This window comes from Otolemur garnettii, unplaced genomic scaffold, assembly GCF_000181295.1.
Source record: "Otolemur garnettii isolate 467f Iridium unplaced genomic scaffold, OtoGar3 scaffold00039, whole genome shotgun sequence".
Taxonomy (NCBI): domain Eukaryota; kingdom Metazoa; phylum Chordata; class Mammalia; order Primates; family Galagidae; genus Otolemur; species Otolemur garnettii.
This window is the reverse complement of record NW_003852434.1, coordinates 3,459,746-3,473,096: the sequence shown is the minus strand read 5'-3', so window position 1 is coordinate 3,473,096 and position 13,351 is coordinate 3,459,746. Positions and strand designations below refer to the sequence as shown.

At 41.3% G+C, this 13,351-nt stretch overlaps 1 protein-coding gene across 1 annotated transcript in view; it reads right to left on the bottom strand.

Annotated features, from left to right (window-relative positions):
* Positions 1 to 847: 847 nt before the first annotated feature.
* The window catches only part of SLC10A6 (solute carrier family 10 member 6), a 30,116-nt gene continuing 17,612 nt past the window's right edge, over positions 848 to 13,351 (bottom strand). The window contains exons 2-6 of the mRNA XM_003790027.2: positions 10,475 to 10,593; positions 7,638 to 7,726; positions 3,160 to 3,335; positions 2,317 to 2,474; positions 848 to 1,184 (exon numbers count right to left, since the gene is read on the bottom strand). Coding sequence (XP_003790075.1) covers positions 973 to 1,184; positions 2,317 to 2,474; positions 3,160 to 3,335; positions 7,638 to 7,726; positions 10,475 to 10,593 — 754 coding nt within the window. The 3' untranslated portion in view covers positions 848 to 972. The remainder of the gene's footprint in view (positions 1,185 to 2,316; positions 2,475 to 3,159; positions 3,336 to 7,637; positions 7,727 to 10,474; positions 10,594 to 13,351) is intronic.

Below are 13,351 nucleotides of genomic sequence, written 5' to 3'. Positions count from 1 at the left end.
TACCCCTCTCTGTGGAAAAATCATCTTTCATGAAACTGGTCCCTGATGCCAAAAAGCTTGGGGACCGAGGCAGTACATTACCAGACAGCAATTTGTCCAACATCTCAATGAGGAACTGTCGGGCAGTGCAGGCTGTGGGGCGTGAGCCCATAGAAAGGCTTGCACACCAGTCAGCACTGTGAGTTGAATGCTATCCCGGTGCTCGTGAACAAGGGTGGGTTAAATAAGTTATAGTGCTTCCATGCAATGGAATAATTTTATGTAGCCACTATTCTAAGGAATGAGGTAGGTCACTGGACAAGTAAAGATATTCTATTATATGTCATCAAGTGAATTACAGATGGCAATATATAGGATGCCCTCAGTGTTTTTTAAATGATACAGGAATACACATCACTTAGAAGAATATGCAGGTGTTTATCTCTAAACAGTGAAAATACTGAGCAGTCAATTCTTGACCTCCTGCGTTATTTAAATTGCCTCTAAGCTTGCATTGCACCTACAATGAAGAAAAGATTTTCAAGCCCTTGAGAGCTGTGCGTTTCCTCCGCAGTCTTCCAAAGCACCTGCCCAAAGTCAAGAAGCCAGGTACTGTTCACCACATGGGAAGACAAGAATACACAGGCAGCTAGTAAATGTGTTGTGTAAACTTCCAAAAAACTCCCTGAAATGGGCACAAAATATTCTCAAAAAGTGATCCTTGGGCAGCGCCTGGGGCTCAAAGGAGTAGGGCACTAGCCCCATATGCCGGAGGTGGAGGGTTCAAACCCAGTCCCAGCCAAAAACTGCAAAAAAAAAAAAAAAAAAAAAAAAGTGATCCTATCACAATTCACAATCCACACAAAAATGTAAGTCATCTAACGTTTGACACTTATTCACACAGGCTCTACCAAGGACATTCACACATCACCTCCACGCTGTCTTTACTGGCCACTAAGGTGGAAGGAACCCAGGCTACCCAGCAAGTCCCCACTATTCACACGAAGAGAGGTGACCAGCTGCCTCAAGAGCTGTGTGGCAATCCTCTGGCCCCGATGGCCCGGGAGTTACAGCACCTTCTTTCACTTCCAAGAAAGAGCTGGTCTCCTTGGAAGACGTGGATTTCCTCTTAGAGCAGACTTCTGCACGATGTGGGGTCTTTTTTCTCTGTTTATTCTTCAGTCTCCTCTTGAATGTCTGATATGCTAGGTGTTAAAACATTGAGAATCATTTTCGCATATGGCAAAATTTGGTAACATTGTATATTTGTCAGTGCTTTGGGGATCTGTTTGCTTTGTGTCGCATACATAAACACACACACACACACACACAAAGGAGGAGAGAGAAAGCTATACAACAAAATGATTCTGTGTATCAGAAGGGCTCTTTCTGTCTGGACTGACTCATCAGCTCATTCATTCACCCCGCAAGCAGATTCGGGGTTGCTTACTGAGCCCGGCATTCTCCTGGGGCTGGGACAGAATGGGAAGGAGTTGGACATGATGCTTCCCTCACAGCCTCACGGTGGCAGGGAAGAGGAAAAGGGCCCTACAACCAGGAGCTTGACTCTGCTAGGATTTCACTCATCTCATAGGAAAATTAAACCCCAAGTATTCCTTACGTTATTATACTGATTGTCATATCTGTGATCAGTATGTAATCAGCTACATCAGCAATCATTGAACCACTCTGAGTTTGTTCTCTGACACAGTAAAAATTTACAGTGGCCAAAGATTAAAATATATGGCATACATATACATATAGTTTTTAACTTATTTTCTGTGAACCTACATAATGACTGCCAAATCAATATACATTTGATTGTATAGACAGGTTAATCTATATACTGTATGTGTGTATTTATGTATAGTATTTCAATACATACTTACGTATTATATTTAAAAAATATTTCACAGCTATTTAGTACAAATCTTAGTTATAGAAACACTGAAATAACTTGACATTTGGGAGACTCAAGGCTTTTAAGGAAACGTAACAAATAAATGCTTGAGTTCGGTAAATGTCACTTTTGAGATTAGTGATTGCTCATGGAGACCTTGTCTAACGTGGCCTGAAATCCAAGTTCTGATAATGCATTGTTTTTTGTGAAGCACGTTTGTTTATAATTATAAGCTCACTTTCAGATTTTTAAAAAGTATTTTTCTGTGAAATTCCCACTTGTGTCAAAGTATCCTGTGCATGCACTTTATTGTCCCCAGAAATATCAGGCTAAAAACATATCACAGGGACAGTGCACGTAAGTTGGGACTGAAAAAACCATCATCAAATTGGGCTGCCCAATTTTCAGTGAAGTGCACACGATGGAAGTTCACCCACCTGCGATAATGAGAAATCCATCCAGCACTTGGAAGAGTCCATAGGCCAACGGGAAGAAGTACATCTGGGCCAAGTACTCGGCACTGAAGGACAGCTGGAGCATGGTGACACACATCTGGATATTCTGAGCTCCGGTCTCTAAGGAAATCGTCCTGCACCTACCAAGGAAAAAATGTTCAGGAGTTACATACTAGCAATAAGAACTATTCTTAAATTTTCTAGTATGTATGACAACAAACGTTAGCTCCGTAGCTCAGGCCCCTCAAAGGGTTTCCTCAGTCAGTAGTTATTTGCTGAGCGCCCTCTCTGTAGGGGGCCTTCTGAGAGGCACTGTGGAGTAGGACTTTGCAACCCCTGCCCTGAGGAATCTAGGTAAAAGGGTAAGATGGACAGACAGGAAAGGTTCAGTAACGGTTCAATAATAAAAAAAAAAGGTTCAATAATAATACAAGTAAAATATGATCGAGGGCCAGGGAGATGCTGTAGAAATTCAGGAAAGTGGCAGAAGTGGTGAGAGCAGGTGTCACAGAGGAGGAGTGAGTTTAAAGGATGAAAAGAGTGGAAGCTTTAATGTGGGGGACAAATGGTTGAAATTAAAGTTCCAGGGACAAGAGTCACTGCATAAACCGTAAGCCAACGTGCACGGAGTGGAGGGTTGGAGGAGCTGAGATCGGAAAGTTGAATTAGAATGACCATAATCTTTCTACCCTCCTTATGCTTAGGTATGCTTTGTCTGCAGGACAAAACTCTCCGTGTCTCCAAACGCAGCTGCCACAAAGGCTGCCAGTGGTGGTGTGTTTAATTTACCTTTCTCAAAAAAGTTTTCAGATAATTTAACTGTACCTTTGCCAAGATTGGTGGGTAAGAAGTGCCAGCAGAAAGCCTGCGATATGGCCGATCAAAGGAAAGATGAAACTGATGGTGAGAAGGGTGACATCCGAGTTCCAAAGTCCTTTCACCAGCAGTACACCAGCGATTGCGACCATCAGGAAGAGGATCCCACCGACGATGGCCCCAACCTATAACAGACCAATGAAATGAGCACGTGCAAACATCAAGGGGGGTTGTCATCAAAATTCTTGGATTCTAGAAATATTAAAACAAGGAGGGGACTTAGAGACGACTGAATCCAATATCATTTTATAGAGGAGAAACCTGAGTTTCAAGGTGGTCAAGTCACTTAACTACACTAGATATCGTTGTCATAAATATAAATGTTATTTTATGATCAATATCTTTTCCCTTCAAGCAAAGGATTGGACAATAGAGTTTTTCATAGATATGACAGAATTGTGAAATAACTGGCATCTGAGAGTAAGGTTCCAACACCCTCGCACCACCAAAGCCTCTCGGTGGTGACCTGTCACCTGAGTCCACAGCGCCTGACCAGCTGCTTCCCCACCGTCCCTTCAGTGGCGTCCTGCTGCTCTGATCCCTGCCCTTCTCTCCCTACAAGGACTTCACCCTTTCTTCATTAGACAATCTGAGCTGAAGTTCATGTGACAGAAGTACCAACAGGGACCTCTATCTTCTCCCAAATAGATGCTACCTCTTACTTTTGTTGTTCAACAGGAACAGAAACAAAAAGTCAACACCACCAACAACAAAAATGCTAACAGTTACAGTTTTAGATCAAAGAGGAAAGAAGCATGGCCTAGGATATTTTGAGAAAACCAGGATCTTGGCAAGCTCCCATCCACATCATGTACACAGCAAACCATGTCCCTAGTTACAGCATCATCCTTGATTTGAAATGATTCAGAGCGTGAAGAAAGGTGGTCATGGGGAACTAAGTGACCAACAAACAGATAAACGAAACATACTCAGGTACCAGAGCCATCCACGCTGCTCACATACAGACACCAACCGGCGACAACACCTCTCCCAGCAGAAAGGCGCCGAAGCCCGAGAAAGCCCCTGAATACCAAATGCTCTCCTCCTCTTTCCACCAGAAAGGGATTTCAAAGTTTAAAATTCATGAAGTGCAAATGAGCAAAACCCAAGTTTGTTCAGAAAATGTGGCAGTTCTAAAATTAACATAGGACCAAGAGCAGAGAACAAAGATGTACTAAAAAATTAAAATAGCCTAGTGTTTACTAAGGTGCTGTAGAATATTTATACCTATGAGAAAATACTTCCATGATCTGGCAATTATGAATTGGGCTGCAATAAACATTCTGATACAAACATCTTTATTGTAATGTGATTTTTTATCTTCTGGGTATATACCTAATAATGGAATTGTAGGATCGAATGGCAGGTCTATTTTTAGTTCTCTAAGTGTTCTCCAGACATCTTTCCAAAAGGAACATATTAGTTTGCATTCCCACCAGCAGAAGTGTTCCCTTTTCTCCACATCCACGCCAGCAACTCTGGTTTTGGGATTTTGTGATATAGGCTAATCTTACTGGAGTTAGGTGATATCTCAAAGTAGTTTTGATTTGCATTTCTCTAATGATTAAGGATGGTGAGCATTTTTTCATATATCTATAGGCTGCATGCCTATCTTCTTTGGTGAAATTTCTCTTTAAGTCCTTTGCCTACCTTGCAATGGGATCACTTTTTTTTGTTTTTGTTAGTAAGTTTGAGTTCTCTATGGATTCTGGTTATTAAACCAAGTGCCCATCAATCCACGAATGGATCAATAAATTGTGGTATATGTACACCATGGAATACTATGCAGCCCTAAAGAAAAATGGAGACTTTACCTCCTTCATGTTTATATGGATGGAAATGGAAAATGTTCTTCTTAGCAAAGTATCACAGTAATGGAAGAAAAAGTATCCAATGTACACAGCCCTTTTATGAAACTAATTTATAGCTCTCAAATGAAAGATATAACTTAATTCTAGCCCAAGAATATGGGGAGGGGGTGAGGAAGGGGAGGGGATAAGGGCGGCCGGGTGGTGGGAGGGTGACCGGAAAGATCACCTATATATCTGTCTAACAAGGGTACAAGTGAACTTTTCTAGAACTAGAATATAAATGTTTTGACACAATGACTAAGCAAATGACATGAAATCTATGTTAACCAGCTTGATGAAAGTATTTCAAATTAGTATATGAAAACACTACACTGTACCCCATGTCTGCATTAATGTATACAGCTATCATTTAATAAAAAAAAGAAAAGAAAAGAAAATACTTTTGCCACAAATACTGTGAAACAGCCAAAGGAAAGGGATTTTATATCTGCTCTTCACAGGTAATAAAGGAGGCATACAGAAAATTTATCTGGGTTTTTCTATTGACACTGATAGACAAACAGAGGATCTGGAAACAACAAAATTGTGATTTTTTTTTTGTATGTTGTTGTTAAATGGCCTTTTAAGAAAAGTAATCAAAGATAAAGTGTTTGAAAAGTAAGGAGTTTTCATTGATCACACAAGGGTTGTCCTGAAAGTATCCAGCTAAGTAATAAGAAAACTAGAAGCTAGGCACAGTGGCTCACGCCTGTAATCCTAGCACTCTGGGAGGCTGAGGCAAGTGGACTGCTTGAGCTCAGGAGTTCAAGACCAGCCTAAGCAAGAGTGAGAACCCTTCTCTACTAAAAATAGAAAAACTAGCCAGGTATTGTGGTGGGCTGCAGTGGTCCCAGCTACTTGGGAGGCTGAAGCAGAAGGATGGCTTGAGCCCAAGAGTCTGAGGTTGCTGTGAGCTATGACACCATAGCACTCTAGCCTTGGCAAAGAGCAAGATTCTGTTTCAAAAACCAAAAAGAAAGAAAAGGAAAATAGAGATATACATGGCCAGACACTTTCCAGAGTGGACCTCCCTAGTACTCTCTCCTTGTTTTATTAAAAAAAAATCATAAGCTAACACTGCCACATTAGAAAATTTCTTCTACTGGAAAATGTTCTTCTTCACAAAGTATCTCAAGAATGGAAGAAAAAGTATCCAATGTACACAGCCCTATTTTGAAACTGATTTATAGCTTTCATAGGAATGTTATAACCTAATTATAGCCTTAGAATATGGGGGGGGGTAGGTGGAGGGAGGGTGATTGGTGGGGTCACCTCTCTGGTTTATCCTACAAGGGTGCAAGTGAATCTTTCTAAAAGCAGAGTATGAATGTCTTAACTCAATAACTAAGAAAATGACATGAAGGCTACGTTAACCAGTTTGATGAGAGTATTTCAAAATATATATGAAAACACCACACTGTACCCCGTGATTGCATTAATGTACATAGCTATGATTTAATAAAAAAAAAAAAAAAGAAAAGAAAATTTCTTCTACTGAAATAATAGATACAGAAATGAAGGGACTGTATTCGATGAATACAACTAGAAAGGAGACTGAAGATCAGGTGTACACCATCAACATCACAGTCACTCGCAGGCAACCCCAATGCACGGGCTCACGCCTTCCTCCTAGTGCCCAGCTGGCCTGCCTGCTTATCAGCCCCTCTCCTCCTCATCTCATTGCTCATCTTCTGGAAACTGAAGAAGCAGAACCTGCTGGTGCCAGCACAGAGAGTGGCCATGTTCTGTCCCATGGAGCCAAACAGGAAGAGTTGCGACTGAGTCAGACCATAAACCTCAAACTAAAATCAACAGAGATTTACTTGGCAACCCTCCAAATAACCGCAAACGTTTTAGTCTTCATAAATGTAAAAGACTCTTCAACTCCTCCTGAAAGCGCATAGTATCATCGTAGATGCTTTAAATGACCCCAGATTGGAAAACTCCGTAGCATTCTGACGTCATGGGTGAGCCTGCCTCCTCTGGAGGTAAAAGCCAGTGAACAGGAACATTTGTTAATTTGTCCAGCAGCCCTGCAAAGTCAAGAGGAGGCAGGAAGTTCAATGACACTGCTCCACAGCGAGGCTGCTCAGGGCTCTGCACACCATCTCACTTAGAGTCTCACTCACATGGTCTGCAGCCCTGCTCATGTGTACAAACTACCACTTTAGAGATGCCCTCAGGAACTCATCTGCAAGACGGCCCTTGCCCCTACTTTTCTAAGAAAACTGCCATATTCCTGAGCCCTGGGGCTCCATTTCATGCTAGCTTGAACAGCTGTCCTGGTGACAGTGCCTGTGGGAAGCCTTAGGAGTGGACAGGGCCTGGACTCTTCTGTCCAGGCGTAGGCCTGAGCTATGCTGTCGCTACATTGAGTTCCATGTTTTCCAGGGTGAAACAGAGGAGGCTGCAAGGAGTGGAATTAACAGGAGAGTTGGATCCAAAACCGAGACAAGGGAGGGAAATTGCTGGGTGTGGCGCTGCCTCTGAGCAGCTCGCTGATTCCAGCATCGCCTACTTCTGCCTTCCAAGTCCCCGAGCCTGAGGATAGGATAGCAGTGACATGGAGCTGCTTACCTTGAGAATGATTTTGGACTGTTTAGGCCACCTGTAATTCACGTAGATACCAATGGCCACAGGAATGAGCAGGGACGCCAGGGTAATTCCTACAGAGAAGAAAAATCCATCAGCCGGTCTCCCTTCTCACCTAACTGCCCGGCCCTTCTCAACAATTTCCATTTCAATTAGATGACAGCTTTTAATCATGAGATTTTGGGGGGTTTGTTGTTGTTGTTGTTGTTGTTTGTAGAGACAGAGTCTCACTTATCACCCTCAGAAGAGTGCCGTGGCATCACACAGCTCACAGCAACCTCCAACTCCTGGGCTTAGGCGATTCTCTTGCCTCAGCCTCCTGAGTGGCTGGGACTACAGGTGCCCACCACAATACCTGGCTGTTTTTTTGTTGCAGTTTGACCAGGGCAGGGTTTGAACTGGCCACCCTTGGTACCTGGGGCTGGCGCCTTACCCACTGAGCCACGGGCACCACCCTAGATGACAGCTTTAAGTGAAGCTGCATTTTATTGCTGCATCCACCTGCAAAGGTAGAAATTTTTTTTTAATCTTGGAAACAGTCTTTGAAGGGTATACGATGATACCCATGGTTGCCACCATCTCTGGGCTATCTTTTCTCTCTCAGAATCCCTCTGGCACATGAATCACATGGAATTTTAAAGACAAACAGATAGGGAAGGATTAGAAAACAAGAGGACCGTTTTAAGTCCGTGATTCCTTGGTTGCCACGTATGAGTGCCACCCCTCTATAACCACAGCTATTATTTCCCTATCTGAGGCCAATGGGTCCTTTGCTTCATTCACTAAGTAAAAGAATATCCATGGCTGGGCACAGTGGCTCATGCCTGTAATCATAGCACTCTGGGAGGCTGAGGCAGGTGGATTGCTTGAGCTCATGGGTTCGAGACCAGCCTGAGCAAAAGCAAGACCCTTGTCTCTACTAAAAATAGAAAAACTGAGGCAAGAGGGATCTCTTGACCCCAAGAGCTGGAGGTTGCTGTGAGCTATGCCATGGCACTCTACCCAGGGCAACAGCTTGAGACTTCATCTAAAAAAAAAAAATCTATTACTCACACCTGTAATACCAGCACTCACTCTGGGAGGCCAAAGTGGGTGGAACACCTGAGCTCAGAAATTTGGGTCCGGCCTGAGCAAAAGTAAGACATTGTCTCTACTAAAAATAGAAAAATTAGCTGGACATTGTGGTGGACTGTAGTCCCAGCTACTCAAGAGGCTGAAGCAAGAGAATGGCTTCAGCCCAAGAATTTAAGGTTGCTGTGAGCTGTGACACCACGACACTCTATTCAGGGCACAGAATTAGACTTGATCTCAAGAAAGAAACAAAAAGAATATCTATTACAGACATAGGGACAGTAATTGTTATACTACCAAAGCAGTTTCTCATAGCCAGGTAACCCAAAGATGGGTAGAATAAAACATCTTTGAATTAGTATAAGCAGATAAAGGCATTGACAGCAGCACCAGTAGAGCTGAGGAGACTGCCCCCTTGCCAGCAGGATCCATACTGACATTCCCAGTGCCTCTTTCCAAATCTGCCAAAGGTCTATAATATTGGCTGCAAAGTTATATGAGTTGCTCATAACATTTTGAGTACAACTTGTTTATGATTGTCTTTCAGAACATATTATCAAAAACAGGTTATGTTAAATAACTAATCAGAAAAAGTGGCACATAAGATCGTGGTTTCTAAATTAAGGCTTCACTCCAACTTTACAAATTCAATGGGCTCCAGCTGTTATCAAGAGATGGTTCCAATTATGGTTTTAAACCCTGGGCTGTAAGCCCTCAAGGTGCTGACTTGAGCATCCAGACTAACACTTTTAGAGATTTTTGTTCTAAGAATTAATAGTTTCTATCCCTTCTCCAAAGACTCTGACCACACTAGAATAGGCAGATCATTTCACCACATTTCTCTTCCAAGCCTAGTAAGTCCACAGAGATCTTTAGAGAAAGGGCAGCGTTTATGTGACATAACACTCAGGAGAAGAGACAATGAATCAGATCTGGGCACGGCTGTGACATGCAGATGAACTTTGATCATCAGGAAGAATAATTCACTGTCAATCTAAGAGCAAGTCAAGGCTCACAGGCAGTGTGTAAGGTGAAGGCATGGGAACTAAGTCTAATTAGAGCCACAAGATCCAGCTAACTTTGAACCAGAAAAAGTTCAATTGCTTCATAGTATTAACTATATAAGGGTGTAGTTGATTTTTTTTTAAAAGTAAATTCTCTGAGTCTGGGAGTGGTGTCTCACACCTGTAATCCCAGCACTCTGGGAGGCAGAGGCAGGTGTTGCCTGAGCTCACAGGTTCAAGACCAGCCTGAGTAAGAGCAAGAGCCTGTCTCTAAAAAACTAGGCAGGTTAGGTGATGGGCACCTGTAGTTCCAGCTACTTGGGAAGCTAAGGCAAGAGGATGGTTTGAGCCCACGAGTTTGAGGTTACTGTAAGATATGATGCCATAGCACTCTACCAAGGGCGATAAAGTGAGGCTCTGTCTCAAAAATAGTAATAAAAATAAAAATAAAGAAAGTAAGTTCTCTGGCTTTTATTTTCAAAAATAAACTCTCATAGGGGTTAAGAACTTGGACTTTGCAGGCAGATTCCCAGGTTAGAACTCTAGGTCTGCACTAACCAGCTTCATGGTCTTGGTCAAGTTACTTTAACCTCTCTAAACCAGAAAATCTAGGAAATTGGACTAGTAAAATGATAGAAATATACTGGAGGATTATTTAGTGAATTAAATTTGATACTATCAAAAAATCCCTAAATAAAGAGATGTGTAATTAACCATAGCTATTCATTGCACAAGCCCGGTACAGACCTATGTTCTGGTACGGAATAGTGAGATTCTGCTGAAGATTCCAGGATGAGGAGTAGACATAAAGGCAGAGCGGCATCATTCCCAGGGCAGCCACCGTGGAACAGGCTGTCATACTGATGCTGAAAGTCAAATTAAGATGATTCTTAGAAGGGAGAGTTGGAAATTAAGAATTTAGTCTTCACCAGAAGCCACTCTTAAGATAGAATTGCTTTGAGATTATATGAGGTAAGCTCCTTGGAACTTCCTTCTCTAATATTATTCCACAAACAGTGGCTCTCTTTTTGCTCTAGAAAAAGATTTTCAGCAGTATTTCCATGTATAAATTAACTCATATTTATTTAAGTATCTATTAATACCTGTCCTGAACATTCTGTGAGGTACTGTAGGATTCTTTTCTTATGTACTTCTCTTTTATTGAGATATTAATTCACAGATCATAAAATTCATCATTTTAAATTATACAATTCAGCAGTTTTTAATATAGTCACAAGATTATGCAAAAATGGCACTATTTCCAGAATATTTTCATCACCCCCAAAAGAAATGCCATTCCCATTAGCAGTCATCACCCTTTCCCTCCTGTTCCTTTCTCCGTCCCCAGACCTTGGCAAACATGAATGTACCTCTGTCCTTAGAGGGTTACCCTTTCTAACCATCTCCTATGAATAGAATCATACAATATGTGGCTTTCTTTGTTGTTTTCTCTTTCTTCTTCTATTTTTTTTTTAAATAGAGTCTGACTCTGTGGCCCTGGGTAAAGTGCTGTGGTGTCATAGCTCACAGCAACGTCAAACTCTTGGACTTAAGCAATCCTCCTGCCTCGGCCTTCCAAGTAGCTGGGACTACAGGTGACCACCACTATGCCCAGTGAGTTGGGGTTTTTTTCTTTATTTTCATCAGGCTGGTCTCAAACTTCTGAGCTCAAGCAATCTACCCTTCTCAGCCTCCCAGAGTGATAGGATTACAGGTGGGAGCTGCCACACCCAGACATAGGTGGCCTTTTTTAGGTGTCTGTCTTCCAGATTCATCCATATATCAGGGCTTCATTCCTTTTGTGTCCTTATTCTATTAACATGGGTATATTGCATTAATTTTTCTGTATATTGAACCAACCTTGCATTTCGGGATAAATCTCACTTTCCAGGGTATATAATCCTTTTTCTGTTGCTAGATTCAGTTTAGTAGTATAGTAGTATTTTGTTGAGAATTTTTGCATATATGTATTTTTTAATTTTTTCCTTTATTAAATCAATTGTGTACATTAATGCATTTATGGAGTATAAGTACTGATTTGATATATAATGTGGGATCCTTACATTGAACTGATTAACATAACCTTCAGTAGGTTATGTTAATCCTTACTTATTTGCTGTGGTAAGACATTTATACTCTATTCTTAATAGTTTTGAAATGTACCATTGCCTTAATCTTTGCATATATAGTCATAAGGGATATTGGCCTTTGGTTTTCTTTTCCTGTGATGTCTCTGTCTCGGTTTGGTACCAGGGGGATTAGAATAAGGCAAGTTAAAATGCCACAAAGCCAAGTGTGAAGTGTTATTAAGTATCTGTTAAGAAGTACCCACAAACCATATGCCATAAGATTCCCAGTAGAATAGTGATCTATAGTCATTGACCCTCAGATAGGGTAAGGTGGATAGAGCAGGGATGGGTTAGAACCACCCCACAGAAAGGGAATAGATGTGAGATACTAGACTAAATTAAAAATCCTCTTCTGATTTCGATATTGTATGATCCTATGAGTAGAAATTAGAACTGAAGCAGAGTGAAATAATAGTGTAGTGGACAGAAGAACGGAGTCACTTAGCACCAGTTTGAGGGAACATATTAAGTTAGAGGTGATAATGGGATATCCAATCTTTATTGAACAAGCTTGGAATGATTTCTAATAGACAAGTGGTCTATTTATCTTTATCATTATTGAGATTATTTCTAAATTAAAAAGGCTGCCATCACTAGAGACACAAATCTGGCCACGTTGGGAAGTAAAATATGAGTTCATGAGTTAGATGAGCCAAACCAAAATGCTCCAGCTAATACCTTGTGTAAATATCGCTTTACCAGGAAAGAAGGGGAGAGTATCAGAAAGGAGTCTTGGTCTTTATGAGTAAACCATGAATAATTCCTCACAGACATTTATTTTGTTTATCTTTGTCATTATTGAGATGAATTATCTCTGATAAAAAAGCTAACACATTTTAAGTGCCACTAAGGATTTGCAAGCAACTAATGTCTGAAAGAAGAGTGGTTTGGTTTAAAGTCCTCAAAGATACTGCTACGGTCTGAAAGGGTTCCCCACAATTCATGTATTAAAAACTTAATCCACAATATAACAGTGTTGGGAGATAGAGCCCTTTGGGAGGTATTTAGGTCGTAAGAGAGCCACACTCAAGAATGGATTAATGCCGTTATAAAAGGGCTTGACCAGGGGAGTTCTTTCTTTTTTTGCCCTTCCACCTTCCATCCTGTGAGGACAAAACAAGAAGGCCCTTGCCAGACAAGAGATGCCCACACCTTGATCTTGAACTTCCCACCATCCAAAACAGTGAGGGAATAAATGTCGATTCTCTATATATTACCCAGTCTCAAGAATCCTGTATAAAAGCACAAAATGGACCAAACATTGTGCTTTTATTGCATTATATGAACCAAGTTATTCTTCATAAATTTATAATAGATCCTGTTTTTGTTTTTTCCAGATATAATACTATTTAAGTTCTTACTTTTTTTTTAGATACAAAAGTCTCATTTTATCACCCTTGGTAGAGTGGTAGAGTGCTGTGATGTCACAGCTCACAGCAACCTCCAACTACTGAGCTTAGGCAAATCTCTTGCCTCAGCCTCCTGAGTAGCTGGG